This window comes from Ambystoma mexicanum, chromosome 3p (assembly GCF_040938575.1).
Source record: "Ambystoma mexicanum isolate Mex_15411 chromosome 3p, UKY_AmexF1_1, whole genome shotgun sequence".
NCBI classification, from domain to species: Eukaryota; Metazoa; Chordata; class Amphibia; order Caudata; family Ambystomatidae; genus Ambystoma; species Ambystoma mexicanum.
Genome location: NC_090925.1, coordinates 282382277 through 282408290, shown reverse-complemented (window position 1 = coordinate 282408290; position 26014 = coordinate 282382277). Strand labels below are relative to the sequence as shown.

The following is a 26014-nucleotide window of genomic DNA, read 5'->3' as shown; positions in this document are numbered from 1 at the left end:
TCCAAATTTGCCATGTTACGTTTCCAGCCGCTATAAGCACCTGTTTAATGAGCACCTGTCATGGAGTTGACTACCTGCCTGCTGTGGGCTCCGGGGCTCCTGGCAGGGCATGGTGTAAATACTAGTGGGCGATCTGCCAGCTCTATTGCTGGATTTAGAGACCATGAGGGAGGTTGCGGGTATAACATCACACAACATCTGAAAGACACTGGCAGTGGAATTCTAGAGGAAGGCCTTGGCTGTGAACTCTCAAACTTGCCAGTGAAGGATTTGAATGCTGTACTGTCTTGGGATGTCAGCTGGTGGGACGTGGAGTGTGTGCCCGTCATATGTGAGGTGACAGGGTCCCAGGCGAAGCAGGTGGAGGTGGCCCTGTCAGATACTGGGCGGGTGAGTGGGAGGGGGAGGGGGGCTGCACTGTACTGTCAAATACATGACCTGCAACCTACACGCAGATGTATGTGTACTTGTGATAGGTTAATTAAAACGTATACACACTTCATCGCATGTTATAAAATCCATCAATAAAAACATTACCAACATGTAGTAATACCAAATGTAATTATTAAAATGATCTAAAATTCTTCTACTTAATATTTACAGTTTCTACCAATGCATTGCGCATCGTTATTAAAATATTAATTACTGCAATAATCATAGCTATGTCCACTGATGAGCATTGCCCGTACGTTTCACTTTCCAAATCTTCTTCCTTTACCAAAAATGTCCTAAAAACGATGTCCTTATTAGAGAGATCCTTGCAGTAGGCACTAACCCCACTGAGCTAGCCTTAGTGACAGTGCTTGACATCTCATACATAGTCTGTTCGAATTAAATATAAACCCAGCGTCTAGTACATGCTAAGTGATAGGCTTCGAGAACTCCCCACCCCCCTCCCCCGCTCTCCCCCTCTCTTCCCTCCCAGCATCTCGCCTCTGAAAGAAATGATGTGAGGCTCAGTGCGTGAGTCTGAATTTGCAAGAAGATATTCGTCCACTCCCTCTGGCGGTAGTTGGGGAGGTCCACGCGGCTCTAACATACACAAACAGACGGCGAACGGTGCACCTCTGCCGAGGCGATATCGCGAAGCGGCGCTCACCCGGAGCTAAAGCAGCAGCGGAACCAGTGCTAGCGGGGAGGAGAGCAGAGAGGAAAGAAAAAAGGACGAAACGAGCAAAAGAAGCAAGGTTTAAAAAGAGGGACAGCGCGAAACAGGAGAGAAGAAGAGTAAACGGAGGAGGAGAAGAAATGAAATGAAACTCGGGAGAGAAAAAAAAACACACCGAAGGATAGAAAGTTACAAGAAGAGAATAAACGAAGAAGAGAGGAATTGCTGCAAGGTAGCTGGTAAATAAAGAAAAGTAGATTATCAAAAAGAGGGTAGAAAAGAAAAAAGGCGTAAACGAAAAGGAAAAAGCGAGGAAAAGTGGACATTTGGAGACCTATAAACCTACCTTTGGGCAAACGGAGAAATACAATAAGAAACAAACACGGAGAACGGAGGAATAAAGGGAACGGAGTAACACGGAGATGAAGAAATAGGAGAGACCGGTTTAAGGACGGGTATCTGGTGACGTCTCGGAGCCACGGGGATTTTTTGTCACCTTGGCACCTGGGCTTGGAAAGGAGCGGATAATTCACACGGTGTTGAGTCTCCGGGAAGCGAGCATCTTCCAGCGAGGACCCGCGGGGACAGGTGTGAGACCCAGGGACAGACAGAGGGGGATGACGCCGCAGCTCGCAGAGCCGCGCGGGCAGAGGTGTGAGGCGCAGGCGGGGACCGTGCAGTAGGAGGCGCTCGCCCACCATGGGCTTCCCCTTCTCCGGGGAGTGCCTGCTCATCCTCCTGTGTGCCAGCCTCGCCCCAGGTAAGCTGCCCTGCATCTATGGAGCGTGGGGGGCTTGTAATTGGGGGGAGGGGACAGACTGTCCATCCACACAGTGGAAGTCTCGGAACTTCAGCTATTTCAGGGAAAACTTCCCGTGAAGCACCCGTCGCTGTCTCGAGGCTGTAAATACGAGCGCCCGGCCAATTACACGGAGTAGTAGACGTTTGCTCATTACGTATTTCAGCTGCGCCTGATTTGTGTTACGATAGCTCAGTTAGTTAACGCGGCGTACTTCTCAGTTTTGTGCTCCTACTGGGTTTGGGGGTTCGATACCTAGCAGGTTTCTCTTTTCGATGCTGGTAGATACAGTATCATTGCAAAGGGCATTGGAGGCGACGAGCGGGGTCACAGCAGGAGCCCCGGGCTTAGCGGCCGAGAACCGCTAAATATATAACTGCAGTGTTTTTTTAAAACATTTATTGTGTTATTCATTTAGAGCGTGAACTATTTTGAATATCCCGCCTCTTCCATCCGAACAAACACAGCAGAACAAGCTATAACAACTGCGGTTCACGGACCTCTCGTGTTCATGGGGTGTAAGTCTGAGTCAGATCAGATCTCCTTTTGCATGTCTCCGTATCAGGCACACGAACCTACTGAGCAATACTCATGGCGTGATGGCTACAGCTAAGCCGTAATGAAGGGATTGCCGATGGCTGCGAGGTGAGCTGCACGTTATCAGCCCCCATCTCTAAATCCGGGCTTTACTCCAACGCTGGGGGCGCCCCAGCCCCCCCTCCCTCCAAACCCGGATTGATCTGACAAGGTGCAGCGTAGATCCGGGAAGCTTTGGAGAATCGCGACACGTGCGCAGATCCGCAGTCTGCCTAGAGCAGATAATGCGCCTTCGGGTTGGGCATCTCAAGTGGAGGTGAAGTCAGAGAGCTGGATCGTGGCATCGCCTAAACGGCTGCCACCGTCCCCTGGACTCAACCTGTTGGATAAAGTTACCGGAAGGCGCTTTTGCCGAACTCTTATCAATTAATCCCATCCAACCTAGCACTTGCAAATTGCTGGCTGCATTACGACTGTTTGTTGCCTTTATTATTTATTTATTGTTATTTATCTGTTTCTCTTCTGCTTTGCACGTTCCACTTCTCCCTCCTTCCATGCACTTTTCCCCTCCCCCTCTCCCATGCACTTGCGCGTTCTCAATGTCAATGGGTCTAGTAAGATCGCTGTTTTGTTCTCCCCTATTCCCCTCCCTTGACTTGTCGCCCTCTGAAACACTTGTGTACAGCGCGATAGAAATAAAATATCAATCAATCAATCTCAACTTTTGGAACGCAGGTCCACCAATGTGGTGTTTAGGAACGTATTCCGGGGCTTTGGCGCGCACTGTGCGTGCATCTCTAAACCGAAGATGTCTGCCACTGCCGTCTCTGACCTCGGAAACCTATCCCGTTGCAGCACTCAGAGGCTGAAAGACAAGTTTGATTGCTGCTGGGCTCCAGCGACAGTTTCTCACTCACCCATCTGTGGGGACTGCGTCGGGGTCTTTTACATTTTTCAGTAGAAATGAAATCGCCTCGGGAATCTGGGAGGGGGCAGTGCAGCTGCCCTTTGTTAGCACATATACTCCTTTAATTCGGGACATCATGCACTTTGCACATTACACACTGCCTTTGCCTGGCGCCCCAGGCCATCGCATCATGCTTGCAGTCACCAGCAGTTGCACTATGCTGCCTTTTATTGAGATTTCCACATATTAGCACCCTACTGTCAAAGCTTCAGTAATAGATTGTCAGCAGACATTTAGGGCCTGGTTCATGGATATTTGAGCGTGTTGCAAAGTGACTTTGCAATAGGTGCACATCCTGATTCACAGCAGAGTGCACAGTGTATTTTTGAAGTGCAAAGAGACATTGCACTGCAAAAAAAAATAAAAAAAATACCGCACTGCTGTGAATCAGGGTGTTTGTTGGCAGTGCAAAGTCACTTTATACCAGTGCAAAGTCACTTTGCACCGCACAAAAAAATCCATGAATCGGGCCATTAGTGTTTCAGCAAATAGTAGTGTCAAAAACTCTAGGACACTCCCATCCCATGCACACCTATCAAACTGTGGATAACCTCAGTCAAAAATTTAGACATGCTAGTATGATTTGAAGATCACATTTAATGAGATAGTTTTAAAGAACAACACTTAGTTGTATTGAGTTGAATCCGTTTTTAGTTATATCACAATACATCAATTCTGACATAATTCATAAATACACAAGACAAATAAGGTAAACAAAAAGTTGATTGAAATACTTTAAATGTCTGTGTTTCTCAACTCTACAAGAAATATATAACAATAAAGTCAGTAATGCTGTTCTCTCCACTTTGTGTTCAATGTATACAATGTATGTGACCTTCTTATGTATTATTAATACCTCACCTAGTTAAGTACAGAAAGGTACTATTCTTCATACATGTTCTGTCAATGTGTCCCATGTAGTGTTCACATGGGTCACCTACAAAGAGAGGTGAATTCTTAGTGTGCCATTATTAACTTTAGAGTTGCTGATTCTGGAGTAGACAAGGACAGTTAAACAGGGGGCCTACCTTAATGTCTGAGGTCTTTACTGTATTGATGATAGTTCAAAGGTACGTCTGTAACTTATGTCATCTCCACATATTCAGGTTCGAAGAACTGAAAAATATCAGGCAATGCGGAGAGCTGTCTAGTACAATTCAAGCAGAGTATCAGTGATAGTGTACGCACATTGCGTCAACTGGTTAAGTGTCAGTCGCAGCGTGGTAGTGTTCAGCACAGCATAGTAACAAACCTTTTCCTTTCTTATCTAGTTGTGGAGAATACTACGGCTGTGGAGAATAATACAGCAGTGTTCTGTCAAAACCTCTTTCAAGTATACCGGGGAAAAATGTCAATCGTACAATCGGGTTGTGACATGTACTTACAAGGCGGGTTGAGTACGAGACGCCGGATGTTTGCCCAAACCTGCCAGAACAAACCAAGCACTTCAGTGCTGAGATCAAAATGAGTTGGTGGACGTGTACGTGATGCCATCAGAGGTGTAATGTAACGTGTGAAGGAATGTTTACCTGAGTTGGCAGAAGAACAACACATGGTCATGTTATTCGTCGAGATCCTTATATTAAGAGTGCTGTATGCGCTATTGCAGATTAAGATATCAATAGCGAAAAAGTCAGACGGTTAGCTGTGATGTACACATGTTCTCACATGTGTTTAATGAAGAATTATTTTACTGTTGTGTTATATATTAGCCAACATTATTCTACGTCATCTACATTCTAAATTGGACACATGTTTTTACATCAGGAAGTGCCTCGTAAGATTTGGTATGTTCATATCTATAGGTTAACAATTCTATGTTCACCTATATTGGTTAATGGCTCCCTTGACATACATTTCATTAAGAGTATTAGTATAGACGCAATATCCTTGATATAACAGTTGACAAATCATCCCATGTTAAATGTGATACAATTCACAATTCCAGAAATGACAATCTGTTCAGAAATGTGTTTGATTTACATGAGTGAATTTACAATGGACATTTTCTTGCACAGTCATTATATAAAATCTTCTGTTTTACTCAAGTTACATTTGTTAGCATAAGGGGTGTACTGGATTTAGCATAGTTTAAGCTCAAAACAGTGTTATGTACTGTTGTAGATCTGTCATTTTTGTCATTTTGATCCACTACAGATCTAATCTACACTTCCCTGGTCTCAATCATTGCATATAGAGAACCATATTTTTAATATGTTAGTTGCCGAGGAAATTCTCATTCAATGTACCAGAATTAACAGATTCATGACTTATTCACACATTTGTACGGTATACATCGACAGCAATATATTGTAATTCCCTGTGATAATTGACCAATATCCATGCAATTATTAAAAGTATTCAAATGAAGCATCTATTCTTTCATCTAAGGATAAATGATTGCTTAAGTTCTAGGTTCTTCAGAAGTTGGCATTGCGAAATTCATACAGTGTACTTCAAAATGCATCACATCTTTTATTAACCTCTAACTAACATCATGAAATATGTCGAGAGAATGACAGTTGTAGGGGATGTTTTATCAGGTGAAGAGTCTATCTAATCATCTTGGAGATATGTTGGGAGTACACACAAAATGGAAGGTACTAGCTACTCTTGCAGCTAGTGCCATTAACATAGAGTGAATTCAAAGCAATGGCGTTAGAGAAAACTCTTCATTCTTTCCTGATGGTTCTAGTGAATCAAGTGTATGCATCCAAAACATTTCCCTTTGAGACATAAGCTCAGGAATGTTCCCTCCTCAGAGTGGTTTGGTGGTAGTTTTCCAAAATTGCAAATTTAAGTTGGGCTATGTCATGTTTCCTAAGTTCAAAATGTCTGGCAACAGCTGATTTGGGATTTTTTTGTCCTAATCTTAGATGTATGCTCTGACAATCGTTGTTTCATTTTCCTAGTTGTTTGTCCCACAAAGTACTTCCCACACAGGCAGATCATTCCATATACTACAAGTTTTCTTTCACATGTGGCATATTGATGGAGTTTCATCTTTTGTCCTCTTTTTGTGGGTGTCTAATTTGGTCTCCTTTTTGTTTATTGCTGCATTGTAGGCAGAGGAAAGTCCCAAATTTCGGATTGTTGAGGAAAAGGTGTTTACAGTTTTCAATTCTTTCAGCTTTTACCACATGGTATCTGATATTCCATCCTCTAGTGTATGCAGTCAGAAGTGGTTTCTGAAACAATTTACAATGTTGAGGGTCTAGTCTCATGAGTAGGCGATTGATCTGCATACTTTGTTAAGAGAAGTTTGTAAGGTATATTAATGGTGGGTATTCTTTCCTGTTTTTTTCTTCAATAGATCAGTCTTTTCTTGTAAAATGCTTCTCAAAGTTGTTTCTCTTAGAACTTTCTCTGGAAAGCCTCTTTGTTTAAATCTTTCTGTTTGGTTTGTCACAGCTTTACTGTTTTCTCCATTATCAGAGATAATTCTCCTTAGTCTTAGAAGTTGGCTCAACAGAAGATTATTTATCAGGTGTTGTAGGTGATAGCTGGTATAGTGGAGATAATTATTCACATCTTCAGGTTTATGATATATTGATGTGCTTAGAGTGTTATTCGTCACTGTAATGTTTACATCAAGGAAGTGGACATTTTGAGTTCCAATTTCTATGGTAAATTGAATCCTAGGGTTGCAGCTGTTAAGGTATTGTAGAAAGGTAAATAGTAATTTTCTTGGTCCTTTCCAGATATCAAATAAGTTATCAATATATCGCTTCCATGTTACCAGTTTCATGGACCATGTAGGATGTTGCAAGAAGCATTCTGATTCAAAGGCGAACATAAAAATGTTTGCATAGGCTGGTGCCAAGGCTGACCCCATTGACATTCCTGATATCTGTAGATAGAACTGATTATTATATGTAAAGAATGTGTTGTAAAGGACCATCTGTGTTAGGTCTATAGCAAAAAGTTGATTAGACTGAAAATTATCTTCTTGTAGTAGAAGCCACTCTACTTCTTCTAGTCCTTCTCCGTATGAGATTCAGGTATATATACTTTGGACATCCAAAGTAAATAATGTCCATTAATTTCCAAATATATTGAGTTCACCAACGGTGTTCAAAAAGTGGGTGGTATCTCTCAGGTATGTTGATGTCTTTTGTACCAATGGTTGTAGTAACTTATCCAGGTATTTTTCTAAATCGTCAAAGATACTCTTGGTCAGTGCAACCATAGGTATGAATGGTGGATCCTTTGTATTTTTCTGTATTTTTGGAAAACCATAAAATGCATGTGTTATTGGGAGTCTCTCTACCAGCACAAATACAGCCAATTGACCTGTTCTTGGGTGGATGGCCCCCGGGAGAGTCTCAAACAAGTCCTTAGCTCAGTGTCCCTTTCACAGAGAAGACATATCCCTGAATATCAGTCTTTGTCCTGCACAGGGGCAGTCCAGTACCGAAATGCTAAGCTATTCTCCTCTGAACAAGAGTACAAACAGCAACCCCATACACATGTTTCAGCCTTGTTGGGCATCATCAGTGAGGTGGAGCTGTGCCTCTCTGAGAACAGTGAGCAAGGGGTCCACGTCTGGATTCCCCTGGTAACTTAGGGTGAGACCCAAAGTTACTTAATATGCAAAACAAAGGGGGTTCTGGGAGTCTCTCTATCAGCGCAAACACAGCCCATTGACCTGTTCTTGGGTGGATGGCCCCCGGGAGAGTCTCAACCAATGAACTCTGCCAATTGCCACATGTGGCACAAAACTTGTAGTATATAGACTGATCTGCCCATGTGGGCAGTACTATGTGGGACAAACCACTAGGAAAATGAAAGAACAATTGTCATAGCATACATCTAATATTGGGACACAAAATCCCAAATCACCTGTTGCAAGACATTTTGAATATATGAAACATAACATAGCCCAACTTAAATGTGTAATTTTGGAAACATCACCAAACCACCCCGGGAAGAGGGAACCATCCTGAGCTTATGTCTCAAAGGGAAATGTTTTGGATACATATACTTGATTCACTAGATCCATCAGGAATGAACAAATAATCTTCTCTAATGCCATTCCTTTGAATTCACTCTATGTTGATAGCACCAGCGGCAAGAGTAGCTTGTACCTTCCATTTTGGGTGGACTCCCAACATATCTCCAAGATGATCAGATAGACTATTCACCTGATAAAACATCCCCTACAACTGTCATTCTTTGAACATATTCCATGATGTTAGTTAGAGGTTAATAAAAGATGTGATGTATTTTGAAGTATGCTGTATGAATTTCACAGCATCAACTCCTGAACCTAGAACTTAAGCACTCAGTTATCATTAGATTAAACAATAGATGCTTTATTTGAATACCTTTAATAATTGCATGGATTTTGGTCAATTATCATAGGAAAATAAAATCTATGGTTTTTGATGTATACCATACAAAAGTGTGAATAAGTGATGAATCTGCTAATTCTGGTACGCTGAATGTTAATTTCTTCTGCAACTAACATGTTAAAAATATGGTTCTCAATTTGGAACGATTGAGACCAAGGATATGTAGAGTAGAACTGTAATGCATCTAAATGACAAAAATGACAGATCTACAAGACTACATAACACTGTTTTCGACCTTAAACTATGTTAAATCCAGTACACCCCTTATGCTAACAATTGCAACTTGAGTAAAAGGGAAGATGTTATATAATGACTGTGCAAGAAAATGTCCATTGTAAATTCACTCATGCAAATCGAACACATTTGTGAACTAAGTGTAATTTCTGGAATTGTATCACATTTAATATGGAACGATTTGTCAACTGTTATATCAAGGGTATTGTGTGTATTCAAATGCTGTTATTAAAATGTATGTAAAGGGAACCGTTAACTAATATAGGTGAACATAGTAACTTATAGATATGAACATACCAGAACTTATGAGGCACATCCTGATGTAAAAATGTGTCCGATTTAGAATATAGATGACTTAGAATACTTTTGGCTCATATATAACAGAACACAACAGTAAAATAATTATACACCAAACACATGTGAGAACATGCAGACAACACAGTTCACAATCCGACCTTTTTGCTATTGATATCTTGATCTGCAATAGCGCATACAGCCTTTCCAATATAATATGACCATATGTTGTTCTTCTGCCAACTCAGGTAAACATTCCTAGACAAGTTACGTTACGCCTCTGATGGCATCACGTACTCGTCCACCCACCCATTTTAATCTCAGCACCAAAGCGTTTGGTTTGTTCCAGCAAGTTCGGGCTAACATCCAGTGTCATACTACACGCCCCTTGTAATCAAATGTCACAAAACGATTGTACGATTGAAATCTTTTCTCCGTTATACTTGAAGGAGGTTTTGACACACCACTGCTTTTTTTCTTCTCCACAGGTGATTTGGGATTTTGTGTCCCAATATTAGATGTATGCTATGACAATTGTTCTTTCATTTTCCTAGTGGTTTGTCCCACATAGTACTGCCCACATGGGCAGATCAGTCTATATACTACAAGTTTTGTGCCACATGTGGCAATTGGCAGAGTTCATTGGTTGAGACTCTCCCGGGGGCCATCCACCCAAGAACAGGTCAATGGGCTGTGTTTGCGCTGATAGACTCCCAGAACCCCCTTTGTTTTGCATATTAAGTTACTTTGGGTCTCACCCTAAGTTACCAGGGGAATCCAGACGTGGACCCCTTGCTCACTGTTCTCAGAGAGGCACAGCTCCACCTCACTGATGATGCCCAACAAGGCTGAAACATGTGTATGGGGTTGCTGTTTGTACTCTTGTTCAGAGGAGAATAGCTTAGCATTTCGGTACTGGACTGCCCCACAGCCATAGTATCCTCCACAACCAGATAAGAAAGGAAAATGTGTGTCACTACGCCCCACTGAACTCTAACAAGCTGTGACTGACACAGAAACAGTAGACGCAATGTGAGTACACTATCACTGATCCTCCACTTGAATTGTACATCCGTAAAAAAGGGTAGATAAGCAATCACATTGCCTGATATTTTTCAGTTATTTAAACCTGAATATGTGGAGAGGACATAAATTACAGATGTATTTTTGAACTATCATCAATACAGTAATGACCTCAGACATTAAGGCAGGATCCCTGTTTAACTGTCCTTGACTACTTCAGAATCAGCAACTTTAAAGTTAATAATGTCACAGTAAGAATTAATATCTCTTTGTAGGTGACTGATTTGGAACACTGTATATGGAACCAATTAACAGAACCTATATCAAGAATAGTACCTTTCTGTACTTAACTAGGTGAGGTATTACTAATACATAAGAAGCTCACATAAATTGTATACATTGAACACAAAGTGGAGAGAACAGCATTACTGACTTTATTGTTATATATTTTCTTGTAGAATTGAGAAACACAGAAAGGTAAAGTATTTCAATCAACTAAAACAACACATTCAGCTCCTGATGAAGGGATGGATATCCCAAAACACGTAGAGCCCATCTTGTTTATTTGTTTTTTTGTTAACCTTATTTAACTTCTGTATTTATGAAATATGTCAGAATTGATGTATTGTAATATAATTAAAAACGGATTAACTCAGTACAAATAAGTATAGTTCTTTAAAATGATCTCATTACATTTGTTCTTCAAATCATACTACCATATCTAAAATGTTGACTGAGGTTATCCACAGTTTGATAGGTGTGCATGCAACCGTAGTGTCCCAGAGTTGTGGACACTTCCATTTCTTTGCCATTTACTAAAGTGATTTCTTGTGCAGAGTCACGTTTTTCCCCTGTGCACCCTTAATTTGTATAATAAATCCTAACTCTAAATCAAATTGGTGTTAACATAGGGGTGCATGCCATGTTTTGCCTTAGTTCCTTAGTGTTTCAGCACCCAGGTGTCTTCCTTTCCCATGAAAATGTGCAGCTACTCACAACCTTTTTTTGACTTTATTATAATTGAAATACCCTCAAGGTCACCTTTAACTGTTTTTCCCATCTGTAAGGCAAGTGGGGGGAAAACATGTCGAATTGGGCCCCGCCAGCGCTGACACCTCTTTAGCGGATCTCTGCTTTCCTTTCAAGTTCTGCAACCTGCCTGCCCATATGCCTCCAGCCCATCACACTGTCTGGGTATGTGACAGCAGCTTTTCACACAGCCTGACCATACGGCCAAGCTCCTCTGCCGCTTCCCCGCCAGCTTCTCACATTCCCTGCCCAAGTGCACCCTGCTTCATGCTGCCTGCCGGCATACCACCAGCTTCTCAAACTCTTTGTCTATGCGCCCCAAGCTTCTCAGGCTGCCCTTTCAGGTACACAAGCTCCACTTCTGCTTCCCCTCCAGCTTCTCACATTCACTGCCCATGTGTCACCTGCTTCACTCTGCCCACATACATGCAGCTCCTTACACTCTCTGTCTATGCGCCCCCAGCATCTCATATTGCCGCTTCATACACACAAGCTCTTCTACCTCTTTTCCTTCAGCCCCCATATGTCCTATCCATGTGCTACGTCACTTCAGGCTCTCTGCGTCCATGTGACCCAAATTGCTCACATTGTGCGTCCATACACCCAGCTCCTCTGTGCCTTTTCCTACACTCTGTCCTTTCCCTCCAGCTCCTCACATTCCCTGCCCACGCTGCAGATCGATTCACCCCATCTATGTGCCTCCAGCTGCTCTCCCTGACCGTCCAAGTAGCCTAGCTCCACTATCCTGTCCTGCCAGCTCCTCCGTCCCCTTCCCTCCAGCTCCTCGCCTATTCCGGCCCATGGGCCAACTCTCTACATCCCATCTGCCTCTGAGCCTCCAGCTGCTCACCCTGACCGTCCAAGTAGCCTAGCTCCTCTATCCTGTCCTGCCAGCTCCTCCGTCCCCTTCCCTCCAGCTCCTCGCATTTCCCGGCCCATGGGCCAACTCTCTACACCCCATCCGCCTATGAGCCTCCAGCTGCTCTCCCTGATCGTCCAAGTAGCTTAGCTCCTCTCACCTTTTTGTTCAGCTTGCCATCCTTTGGGTCACTGTGTCGCCAACTCCCCACCCTGCGTGTGTATTGATCTCAAACTCCTCGCCCTCTGTGTATATGTGCAAACAGCTCCTCCCACTGCCTGATCCTTCAGCCCATCTCTGCTGCCCTTTTCCCTCCAGCTCATCACATCCCCTGGTCATGTGTCACCCATCTTCATCCCACCTGCCTAGATGCCCCTAGCTTCTCAAACTGCGTGCCCATGTCCCAAGATCCCCTGACCCTTTCCCCCCAGCCTCTCACGTCCCTGCCCGTGTGCTGAAACTATTCACACTTTCCGTCCAGCTGCTCACACTGACTGGCCAAGCAGCCTAGCTCTTCTAGCCCTTGCCCGCACCAGCTCAGCTACGCCATCACTTTCCCTATACTATGCGCAACCAATTTTCCGAGTGACACACCCGTGCATTTAGTGGTACTGGAAAATGAGGCGGGGCCCATCAAGGGGGCGTGGCCTACCGACGGGTCTTGCCTCGCTAAGTCACGCCCCCTCTCCGCCCAGCTCACGCTACAACCCTTTTCGCTGCTACCTGGTAGGAGCAGTGTTTTGCCCCCAGCACGTTTTGGCGCGGCAGTTCAAGGAATTTAATTACATTTTAAAACAATGATGTGGTCTCGAACCCCACGCTTGCAGGGTTCCAAGACCAACGAATTAAACACTAGGATATGAAGATCTTATCAATTGATCAATTGAAAATGCACCTGTTACCTCTTTTAACGCGGGTCATTTTGAATATGTTATGCTTAATATTAGCAACTGTTGGAGATGAAACCGATCAGATCCTTATGGCCTTGCGGTTAACTGTTCAGTCTCGGAATACTACAGGCTAGTGTTTGGGACTCCCCTAAACCTATATATATATATATATATATATATATATATATATATATATATATATATATATAAATATATATAATTAACATTGTAATTGCAGTAATTAAACTACCTGCTGTGAAACGTCCGTGGCAAATCGGTCTGCTTGTAAATGTCCTGCCTTTTGTCAAGATCTGCACCCCCAGTCTCCCTGGGGGAGTGGGCAGTGATCTCTACATGCATCTGTTAAAGGCTTGTCTGGCAGGGGACAGCGCCTTGCCTTTTCAGCCTTAAAGGTGGCACTGCCCATCTCGCCATGCTGGAGAGGAGCAGCATCACCATTAAGGCTGAAAAAGGTGAGGCTGCTGGAAGCCGAGGCCTTTTTTTCCTAAAGCCTGAAACTCCCGCAAATGAGGGGGAGATTCAAGCTTTAGAAAAAGAAAAAAAAAGACCTCTGCTTCTTTTAAACTCCTCACACCAATGCTCCATATTCTCGCAACTTCTCACTGTGCCAATCCATTCGCCTCCTGCATCTCACACTGTCTCCTCACTGTGTTTCTTCATGATCCACCACCATGCGCCTCGTTGTGTCTGTTCATGTGCCCCAACCTCTGTCCATGTGTCCCAAGCTTCTACGTTTCTCCATATACCCAAACTCCTCTCTCGTTTTCCTTCCAGCTCCGCTCACGGTCCATCTGCCTCCAGTACCTCCTCGTGTCTGTCCACGTGCCTACTAATCCTCCTATTGCTTGCCCATGTACCCTAGATCCCCTGTCCCATTCCTTCCGGGTCCTCAGACAGCCTGGCAATGCGCCTACAGGGCCACACACGTTTTGTCCATGTGGCACGTGCCTGTAGCTCCTCACACTGATTTCTTCCATACAGCAACTTCTCTGTCCCTTTCTTTCAGTCGCTATACACTCTCAGTGTGTGTGCCACCAGGCAGATCCTCTCTTTCTCTCCATGCTCCTCGGGTCCTCACCCTGTCTGTCCATGTAGCCCAGGCTCCCTACTTAGCTTGCCCATGCATCTTCTGCAACTCAGCCGGTCTGTCCATTCTCCTCCTGCGTGTCACTCTGATTGTCAATGTACATCCAGCTGCTCATACTGGAGGTCCATGTGCCCGCAGCAACCCTCGCTACTTAACAGGGGTGGAATGGGAAGCAAAAGAGGCCCTGGGTAATAATATTCAAGGTGGCCCCATGTTATGCATTTTCAGCCAGCCCAACCCTTTTCCTGAGGGAACATTTGAAAATACCACACAAAAGAGGTCCCGGGTGCAGAGGCCCACCGGGAAATCTCCAGAGTTCCCTGTGGCCCAGTCCACCCCTGCTATTTGCCCATGTATGCCAGCTCCTCTGTCCTCATCCTTAATGACTGCTGTCATACTGGATACCCCCCTCGCCAGGCGATTATCCGACCTGACAGGAGCGAATGGGCGATCAGAGCGAATGGGCGATCAATGGCAAAAGCCCTGAGTTTGGCAGAGAGGATCTAGTTCTGCTGGATGGTCACTGAAGGATCAAGACTGTACCAACCGTCGTCTTGGTCTCAACAATATTTGCCACCCTTGCCACTGTAACATCATTATTATGCCTATTATGATCAAAGCTTATAACGAGGCCTCTCAACACATTATATTATGGACGAAAAGTTCGCCTAGAAGTAGTGCTCTTATAATGGTAACTAGCATAATAGCACGCCTTTGCATGGTGCTGCGCTCAATAGATATAATACAGAATTCCTCACTGATTTCCTTATTTCATTGTTTTTTTTTATAACGCACCTAATACCATACCTGAGTTTGGTTTCTAAGCGCGGATCTGGGTTTTGAACCTCTGTTGCTTTTCGGGGTCCAGCCTAGGCAAAGACAGCACTTATCCAAGCAGACTATTGTGATTAAACACGTGACTGTCATTTGTGTTATTTGTTTCCATCCTGACTTGAAGTCATGCGACAGGGCATCTTCCATGGAACAACATCTTGTTTTGTATGTTCAGATTAGGATGGGGTAGCCTGCCGCTTCCATTGGTTTGCAGCGGTCCAATCCCATATCCTCACGACTAGTAATCCGGTCTGTCCGATCACGCATTCACCTGGTACCCCGCGCTCTTGTTTCTGCTTTTTCAAAAAGAGATGCCCATGCTTGCCCCTCTCTTGCTGGCTAAGCTTGAGGGAAATCATGTGGTCTCTCTCAACAATATCAGCCCAGCACCCCCTTTCATGCTGCTAGAACCCAAATCATATCTTTCTGTCTCTATCAACACTATATCCGCCTGCTCCCTGTTTTCATGCTGCTGTGTGCAAATACGATGATGCATGGTAGCGCAGCAATAGCTCCCCGCACTGCCCCACCCATGCATGCTGCTCGTGCCCAATGCAAATCACGCAGTCTGCTTACACAACATGCATGTGCCGCCCCCAATTCTGCTTTATGTCTCTCTGTGCCCACAAACGGGCAGAAATGCCCCCCACTTCCCCGCCCCACAAACACATGACCTGTCCCATTGCACTTCTCTGGCCTGCGCTAAACCCTGAGGTTCTGCCTCGGAAGCTCCCATGGAAGCTTATGAGGTATCGCCTTTGGAGACCCAGCATGAGTTATTTTGCCCTCAGGGCATCCTGAGCACCACCTGACACCCGCAGAGACAGAATCCCCTGCAGGCCCCGCTGCTGCCAAGAAGCTGTCGCGGGCAAGGGGTCAGCTGGATTGGGCCATAGTGAGGGCCACTAGTTTCACTGGATTGTAAATAGGAGATGATGTTGCTATTGTCCCACTACATGATGCTCATGTCATCACTACAAATATATTGAATTCTAACATCAGTGATCAAAGTGAGCGGGAACGGTCGGGAACGGCGTTCCACTACTTTACTTTTCTTATGTACACCGTTCCTTTACTTTTTATGACAATATTCACCATTCTATAGAGAGGATTTGCCCATTCATGTCCTGTGCAAGTGTAAAGCTGTAATAGGAACCTGAGTAACTGGTCACTTAGACTATTGCAACTCCCCGGCCTCAACACCTTGTCACATGTTGCACTCTGCTTCCACCTACCCTCTCCCCTGCCGAGACCACAGCTCCACTATTTGTGCCTTGTGCCTCTATCTGCCCACACTGCCCATGTGCCCCCGATCTCCACACTGCCGATGACCCCTGGATCCCTCACCACCACCCCTTCCTAGCCTCACACCCCATGGGATTCCAATGTGTTTTCAACACTGCTCCTGGGTATTGACTGTGGGTAATGTTAATAAAAAAGGACATTTTGCTCTGATTAATATTACAGGACTTGATGTTTACTCTCTCCCAGCCGGTCCCAGTGGCACAATCAATGAATGACCGTGACTCTTATATGAAAGGTCGAGGGCTTGAGCCCATGCCACGGTGGCAACATGGGCAAAGTGTGGTCATGTTTATTTACTTTATAATTGTTGAGGATTACATTAAATTGTCATCCTCGCTTTTGCGAAAACCTGGACAGGGATTTATAAAACCCTCGGTTGAGGGCACAGCAGTCAGAGTTCCATGATAGTCCAGGCAAAAACGGGACTTCTGGTCACCCTGCCCCGATCTCGACACTGCCAATGTGCATCACGCTCACCAACCAGGCCCACGTGCCCCAGCTCCCCACTCTGCCCATGTGCCTCCGGATCCCCACACTGCCCATGTGCCTCCCGCTCACCAACCCGGCCCACGTGCACCAGATCCCCAACCTGCGCATATGCCTGTGGATCCCCACACCACCCATGAGCCCCCGGATCCACAAACTGCCCATGTGCCGCCGGATCTCCACATCTACCCATTTTCCTCCGGATCCCCACACTGCCCATGTGCCTCAGATCCCCAGACTCCCCATGTGCCTCCGGCTCAACACACTGCCCATGTGCCTGCAGCTTACCAACCCACCTATGTGTGCCATATCAGCACACTGCCCATGTGCTCCAGATCCCCACACCGCCCATGTGCCGCCGGATCCCCACACTGCCCATGTGCCCCATGTCCTCACACTGCCCATGTACCCCAGATCCTCACAATGCCCAGGTTCCTAAACCTCCTCACACTTTGGTCCCTTTTGCCTCATGCCTGTTGCATTCAGTAAATATGAGGTTGATGGGCCTATCAAGAAGATGCCGTTGAGAATAGCGTTACTCTCCACTGCTCAGAAGCGAGTAACAGAACCCATCGTGGGGCACCCGCCACCTCTCACCCCACTCACCAGTCCATAAAACATGCGCCCTGCATCTTTCGTGGATCGAAGATCCGCTCTCATGGCGGTGAGTCTGCATGGCTCTGGATGCAGCACTCGGCAGCAGAGGCTCCAAGCATGCAGCGTTCTCTGCCTTCTGTGGTGGCGGCTGTGCATGTTGACATTAGATCAAGGTTTGTCCATCACCTGTAGCAAGCTACCCCGAACTCAATAAAGCAGCTCAGTGAGTTCAGCACTTGATGCAGTTCTAGGCATGTCACCTACAGGGCACAGGGCACGGGTTTGGGTGGTACATCCTTTCATGCTTTAGACCTTTTTTCGGTTCAGGCAAGCTGGTCACTTGCTTTAGTGAAAGTAGCATCTGTTCACTCACTAACTGTCCAGGCGGGGCTACGCAGAACATAGTCTTGATCAATATAAGATCTGACAGTGGATGGAGTTCCTAGGAACACCAAAACACATGACTTCAAGTCATCTCTTAACATCCCAAAATAGCTCTTGCTACCCAATAACCTAAACTCCAGTGGATCATTGTAACCCGTAAAACCAGAATTCTGATTCCTGAAGCCCTTCCTCACTAGTGCCTTCAGCCATCAGTACTCATACAATGGGTGTGATTCACAGAGCGTTTTCCAATGGGATTTTACCATTGTAAAGTGCTTCTGTGAATCAGGCCCAGTGTGTCAGAGAACAGCAAGCACCCGACATTCACCATGTCTAATAACTCAACCGGACCTTTCCATCCAAGGGGCAATCGAAAAAGTCTGCTGGGAAAGACTAGTTTATCCATTCTGGACAACGAGCCTCGTCAAGTCTTTCCTTAGTACCGCTCCTTCGCACCGAGCTTTCCCTCTGCTCTCCCCTCTGCAGTTCACTCACAGACTGTGACCCACACTGCAGCCCTAAGCCTGCTAGTGGCACCGTAACAGCCACCGCAGCGCCTCTTGGTGCTTACTACACGACCCGCAACATCTTCAGCCCTTTAACCCCCCCCCCCGCCACTGGATCTCCCAGTATCTCAGCAGCGCCGCTTTGGTTCTCCCCCCCAAACAAAACACACGGCCGAGGATCACTGCCTCTAACCACGTAGAACCACGCTGGCCCACACAGCTCAGTGCTTGTTGCCCGCATGCATCCATACCTGAAATTAATGTATTTCCAGTGGTCGTTTTTCAGCTTAATTGCTTTGCAGGCTTGTAATTACCGTAGTTAGACAATCAGCTTATTTTTTTAATTTGGAATCATCACGTTCTCAATTGTTTTTCCATTCATGTTGTCAAAAATAATTAGCACCTGGTAGCTGGTCGGAAGTATTTGCTGACAGGTCAAGTCATCATTTGGGCGCTCACCACAAACGTCTGCTGGGAAGCCTGCCAAACATGACCCATTCCAATCTGTAGGTGCTTATCCAGTCCTGTTTTTTTCTTAGAATCTGGGACTTTTATTCCCACTTCTCCAATGATCAAACTCTGACTACAAGTCCCATAATGCGGGAACAAAAAAACGGACTAGACAAGCACCTACAGGTTGAAATGGGCCATGTTCAGAACTATGAGAAGGTTTTGGGCCTAGAATTCCAGTTGTGAGAGGAGCAAGGCTAGTTTGTGTACCCTTGCACACTTTTCTTCTTCCTTTGAGAATTTGATATGAATGATTGGTGGAGGAGGAACTGCTGTGTAATTTGAGTTTAGCACCCTTTTTAAAAAAAAGAAATGCTGTAAACAATGCCATTGTGCTAATAGATGTGGGGGTCAGATTGCGTTCCAATATTTCTATTGTCATGCTAGGCTCTGCTCCAGCCTCAGTGTCTGCATAGTCTATACCACAACTCCCCTCACCCCCATGTCCGTTTGCGCTGGCCAATATCCCCCATTACACCCCCGTTGTCGAATTCTTGGAATAAGTTCTGGTTGGAAAAGTCGATATAAAGAGAATCGACATGTTTCCGCAGCAATTGCCCTCCGGAATCCAGCACCTTTTTCAGTGCAGATCACAGACCTTCATTTCATCAGTGGAAGCTTTCAAACATAGTTCTGATGTATACACGGGTCTCTGTAGACACATGGCTAGGAGTGGCCAGGGCTCCGCTTCTTGGGAACTCTCTATTAACCTTTGCTCAAAGGTTGGCCAGGTTGGGAAGGAGTCCCTGCAACACACAATCTTCCAGGGACCTTAGAGGCCAGCCCACCTCTGAGAGTAGGCTTTTCCAGAGCACACTTTCACAGTGGAGGCCGAGGGTGAGTCCTAACTGTCTTCTTCAGGAAGATGCTTGATCTGACCGGTCAGGATTCGAGGGCTGAGGCTTATTCAGTGGTCGGACATTTTTCCTAACACGCTCGCCCAGAATCCTCCATGTTTGGACAGCAAACTTAAGATTCTTCTCTTCTGTAATTAGCCAGTGCATGTCCTGGAAAAGCAGTCCGATACACAAGAAGCGCAAAAAGTAATGTTACTGCCTAAAAATAGGCAAATATTCCCAACATGACAAACATGGAGTGATACATGATTTCCGTAGCGACCTCAAAAATAGGTGTACGAAGCTCACAGACTTCACATCCTTATCTGGAGCCTGGGCCAATCCTGCCAACACGCTGCTCCCCATCCAACATTCAATCACCCATGAACCAGAGGCGGGTACAGGGCAGGGCCCAGCCAAAATCTGTAAATGGCCACTCAGAAGCACAATGTGGGCCTCTACAGATGTTAATGTCACTACTGTGAGCACAAGTAGATTAGCTTCAGGCCCCACTTGTTAGACAATCCTGGCTACGCCTCTGCCATGAACTCTGGAGACATGAGGTGCCTGCCTGCTCCACTCACCCGTCCCCATTTAATGCGGTACTCCCGGCTATCCTGCTTCTCAAGGAATATCTGCCAGGTTACATGATTGTGAACGGAATGGATACAGTCAATGGCGTCGATAGGGTGGGCCTGGGGGGCCATAGGCCCCTCCTCTGAAATCCTGCGCCCCCCTACCTAAGGCGAGCAGTGACCGTGTTCTCTGCTCGTGGTGTTATTTGTGACACTAAGGCAAATGTCTGCATATCACACGTGGCAAATGCTCTCATGTTGCCTGAAAGCTAGCAGTGATCTTGGTTTGCATTCTGGCATCAGTATGAACATGAGCACGAGCCACTTCTTAGGCGTCCTGCCCGGCTTCTGCACAGCGACCTTCATAGTGTGCAGAGCAGCTTGCAGCCCCTCCCATCAGAATGCAGTTTCGTGCAGTGGGGTGTGTGCAGTTGGTGTGCACAAAAGCCTCTCTGCAGGAGTGTGTGTGACGTCACACATTACCTTTCAGATGCACCGTCCACTTTTATCTGTGCCCCCCTACTTTTGTCTGTGGCCCCCTCTCTGCCCCTCCTAAATGTGATTCCGGGCGACGCCACTGGATACAGTAGATAGGGTTTGATAGGACTGTGTCGCTGAGGCTAGCAAGCTTCCAACCCCCATCTCTCATTTACCATCCCAATGCGTGCTGGCGTTTCTTGCCCAGGAGCACTTCAACGGAACCAACGGGAGCCACGCGGCAGATTACAAGGATTTCCCCAGAGGACTCCCGCGGGGCTGCAATAGGCCTCCCCGGAGACCTGAAGTCATCTGCTCACCCTAAGGACCCATCAATGCTCGTTAGCTTCTTCATCAAAGACACATTATGTAAATGCAAAGTGTTCATTATGTCGCTTTTTTTTCTTCGCCACTACCTCCAGGTCCTGATATTAAACTACACAGCTCCCAAAGTCCCTCCAGGGCCTAGTTAGCACTACAAAAAAAAGAAGGGAAACCAGAAGTAAAGTAATCAAATGCTGCGTAAATATGCGATAGGCACACAACTCAAATACAAATAATTATCCAGAAATTGCTGCACATATTAGTAGTGTGAGAGGGGCAAGTGGGGTTTGGTGAGGGAGGACCCAAAGAGCGAGCTTCAGCAGAGAACAGCCACCACGTTGTGAGAGAGGATGAGAGAGCGGTCCTGCAGTAGATGTAGCCCGCTCTCTCTGTGCACGTGGGGCTGCGGAGCAGGGGCGTGTGTCCACTGCTTCGCAGGGGTGGACTGGGAAGCAAAAGAGGCCCTGGAAATAATTTTCAAGGTGGCCCCATGTTACGCATTTTCAGCCAGCCCAACCCTCAAAAAAATGTATAATTCAGGGCCACTTTGAACATTATTTACCGGGCCTCTTTTGGTTGCCATTCCACCCCTGCCCACATGCTGGCCACGGGCTAAGACCTGCGAATAGCACCACCCAGTGAGAGCTCATAAATACACTGCACACGTGCACACAGCAAATACTCCCCTGATCAGAGCCAACGGTACAACTTGGCCAGCCTTAGGCAACCAATCAAAAAGCAACATTTGCTCTTCTCCCTCTGCGTCTAGTAACCCATCCACAGCACCACCCCTTTCTCTTGCAAGGCCCAAGCACCAATAGCCCAATGAAATTGGAGAAGCTTCGCTAAAATAAGATCCTTCAACATGGCATAAACTCGACTATTCCCTTTCTGCAGGAGGCGCAATAGCACAGGTAATCTGGCCTTACCCTCTGCACTTCCAAATGTATGTGTATAATACCCCCATCTAACTCTGTTTGACAAATAAAGCCAAATATTATTACAAGAGGATGGTACAGAGAACCTCCAGCAAGAAACTGAAAAGGGAACCCCGTGCTAATAGAAATGTCAAATGGCAAGCGACCAATCCCGTGATGACAACGAGAACTGGGAGACTTACCATCTTTAATACAATCATTAAATCGGGCATATTGTAGGATGTTATCTTATGCTATGTTAAAGTTTCTTATACCGTGCATTGTTGCCACCTGCATGGTCTCTTGGCGCTCTGGCAGATCTGTAAGGCAAGGAGGGAGTGGGGTTGTTAGTAGGATTGATCAGGAAAAAGCTCAAGTGAGCCATGATGTGGTTTTGGCAGCTTCAGTTCGGATATACAGTTCACTGAACATGGGTGTGATTTTCGGTTGGTGGCCGTCATGTGGTGTTGGGCGAGATTATGTGTGGTTTGTTTTGTTGTTGTGGTGTTGTGAAGTATGTTTGTTTGTTTGTTTGTTTATTTTATTTATATAGCGCTCCAGACCCGGGAGTAAGAGGGCGCTTAAGGATAGGTTACAAGGCACAGTAATAGAGATTGCAATAATACATTTGTCAGAATATGTACACTATATACAATCAGAGGTAGTTAAATGTACAGTTGTGGCATTTATGTAAGTACAATATATACAATTTGTGGTAGGCTAAATCAAGCTGTAGTAGGTGTTTTGTTCAGTAGCCATCCAATGGCGAGTGTCCTGAATAGTTGGAAGGATTTGGTTAGTTTGAAGTCCAGGGGCAGAGTGTTCCAAAGTTGATAGGCGAGGACCGTGAAGCTCGAGCCGCCGGCTCTTTTAGAGGTGAATCTGGGCACTGTGAGGCAAAGAGTGTTGGAAGATCTGATGATTCTGGTGTCTGGCTTCATGGTGAATTTGCTCGTGAGGTAGGGGGGGCTAGATGGTTTAAGGCTTTGTAGGTAAGTCACAGGGTTTTTAGGTCAATTTTTTGTTGAATGGAAAGCCATTTGCAAGAGATTCTAGTGGCAGAGATATGCTCGCGCCTAGAGATGTTTAATGCGGCCCGTAATGCATTATTTTGGAGAACCTGTAGTTTGTTGATGATGGATTGGTTGGCACCTAGGTAAAGGCTGTTGCAGTAGTCTAACTTAGATTGTATGAGAGCTCTAGCCAGCGTGAGGCAGCTGCTAGTGGTGGATAAGAAGGGTCTGCAGGCTCCAATTAGTTTCCCGGTGTAGGCAGTGACTGAGGAGGTCATGTTTACTTGTTTAGTGAGGTTAGTATTGGCGTCAAGATAAAAGCCGAGGGTTTTCATATTTTTTGCAATGGGGATAGTGTTACCATCAATAATAATGTTGGTGTAGTCCGGGCTGAGTTTCTGTAGCTTGTTAGGTGATCCGACAAGGAGAAGTTCTGTCTTCTCATCATTCAGGCAGAGGCCATGTGTGGCCATCCATGCCTGAATGATGCTAAAGATTTCATTGATCCTACTGACGTCAAGACTGTAGTTGCCAGAAATGGTGAGGAGTATCTGGGTGTCATCTGCATAGTTGGTATAGGTGACACCCAGATGGTCCAGTTTATCAAAGAGAGGCTTTGTAAAGATGTTGTAGTGGGTGGGGGATACACAGGATCCTTGTGGGACGCCACTTGTGATTGGGATGGGGTCTGCTGCTGCCACTAGTGAAAAGACCCTCATAGTTCTGTTAGTCAGGAAGGACTGTACCAACGTGACAGCGGAGGGGGAGAAGTGGGCGGCGGAGGAGAGGTGGTTGCAGAGTATTTATGGTCGACCAGGTCGAAGGCTGCTGAGAGGTCTAGGAGGAGTAAGATGGCAGCCTTGCCTTTATCCTTAATGTCATCAATTTGACTTTTGAGGTCAACAAGGGCAGTTTCTGTCCCGTGTTGAGGTCGAAAGCCAGATTGGCGCAATCCTAACAGTTGGCTGGTCTCTAAGTAATCCTGAATTTGCAGGTAGGCAACTCTGTCAAGGATTTTTAACAAGAATGGAACCGTGGTGATTGGCCTTTAGTTAGTAGGAATGGCTGGGTCTAATGTTTGTTTTTTTAGGAGAGGGAGAACCCATGATTGTTTCAGGTTGTTGGGTACTGGGTTGGTGGAGAAGGATAGGTTTATTAGCTTAGAGATGAATGGGGATAGGTCTCTTGCTGCATCTTTGATGATCTGGGCAGGGCAGCTGTCTCCTTTACAATTTGATGGTTTGAGGGATGTTATGATTTTTTGGACTTCTAGTATGGTTACCTTTTTGAAGGTGAAGCCAGTGGTAATGTTAGAGGTGATGGGTATGCTCGGGGTGGGGGGGTTGCTGTTGGAAAGTCGAAGTCTCTTGGCTTCAATTTTCGTTTGGAGGGCAGTAATTTTGTTGGCCATGGCATTTTGGATACTTGTGCACCAAGGTTTGTCTTTCACAGACGTGTCCGTCGGTGGTTTGGGATTTTCTAGCTCCTTTAGGATGGTGAAGAGTTCTTTGGTGCAGGAGGCTGCGTTGTTTATTCTAACGTTGTAGGCTTCCTTCTTGGTGCGGATTATCTCCTTTTGTAGAGGGAGGAAATGGTCATGAGATTAGATTTATTTTCCGCTGATGGAGTTGTTTTCCATAGGGTTTCCAATTTGGCTTTCTGTTTTCTGTTTCAGGTACACACCTGAATTTATGTTCAGGTGTGTACCAAGAGTTCAGATGAGCTCTAGGTTTGCCTTTGCGTAGTTTAAATGGGGCAATGGCGTCAACGGCTTTAGCCATGGCGTCATTATAGGTACTGACTAGTAGGTTGATGTCTGTGTTGGTAGGGATCATACTTAGGATGGGGAGAACCAGTGGAGTAAGTGTTTCTGCGGTAATTTTACACTTGTTTCTAGTTAGGCAGGCTGGTGCAAGGGGGCGCTGTTTAGGGTTCTGGATGTTGATGCTAATGTCAAATGATATGAGGAAATGGTCTGACCATAGGAGTGGTTTGGGGGCATTGCAGGTGATATTGCAATTGTGGGCAGCAAGCCAGTCGATGGTTCTGCCTTTCTGATGAGTTGGTAGAGTAATGAGTTGAGTAAAGTCATGTTCAGAAAGGGCAGTAGCAAGGGAGGACGCCGGCGTGTCGCTGGGGTCGTTGTACCCCAAGTTGAAATCGCCTAAGATAATGTTTTGTGAGTGAGGCTTGGAGTTCTCGGCTATGAGAGCTGTGATGTCTTCCTCAAAGGTACCTGTGGGACCTGGGATTCTATATATTAGTTCCAAGGTGATAGTACTCTGCGGGGTGGTTTGTATTTTGATGGTGAGGTGCTCGCATGACTTAAGTGGAATGGAGGTAATGGATCTGATATCGAGTGAGGATTTAAATATAATAGCTACACCTCCTCCGTGAGCGTTAGGTCTGTCAGCCCTAAGGATAGTGTATTTGTCAGGAACCGCAAGGGACCTGCTGCAGCGTGTAGCCAAGTTTCTGTAGTGACAAGGAAGTCGAGATCTGCTGAGAGGATAATGTCAGCGATTTCGGTGGGATGAGCCACAAGGGATCTGACATTAAGTAGAGCACCTTTTAATAGGGCGATGTTGGTATCGTTGGTGGTGATCTTGTTGTTGGGCTTAGTCCTAAGTGTTTCAAGTGATTTATTAGGTGAGGTATGGAGTCTGGAGCCTAGTCTGTTGTTGCTGGTAGAGAGATTAGGGTTGGCTATGGGCCAGTATGCTAGAGGCTTGGGGGGGTTCTGGTTGGTCTTGGTCTGGACATGTTTAATGTGGTTCGGAGCGTTAGGTGGAGGGTTGTCAAGTGTGGTGCTGGCAATGGCGGTATGATGTGAATGGGCACTGTGTGGGAAAGGTTGCATGGTAGGTAGGAAAGGTGTGGGGCAGGGGACAGGGTGGTGTCTTGGGCAGCAGAGTTTGGCAAATCAATTTCTAATCGGAATGTAACTGTTTCTGCTGCAGGGCGTATTATTGTGCATGACAATAAAAGGGAACATGATGAGGATGAGCCAGGTGGGCATAATTGTGACTTGAATGTGGGTTGGGCTGA

At 45.8% G+C, this 26014-nt stretch overlaps 1 protein-coding gene across 1 annotated transcript in view; it reads left to right on the top strand.

Moving 5' to 3' along the window:
* The first annotated feature begins 938 nt into the window (after positions 1–938).
* CHRNA4 (cholinergic receptor nicotinic alpha 4 subunit) overlaps positions 939–26014 on the top strand; it is a 691740-nt gene continuing 666664 nt past the window's right edge. The window contains exon 1 of the mRNA XM_069650802.1: positions 939–1868. Coding sequence (XP_069506903.1) covers positions 1808–1868 — 61 coding nt within the window. The 5' untranslated portion in view covers positions 939–1807. The remainder of the gene's footprint in view (positions 1869–26014) is intronic.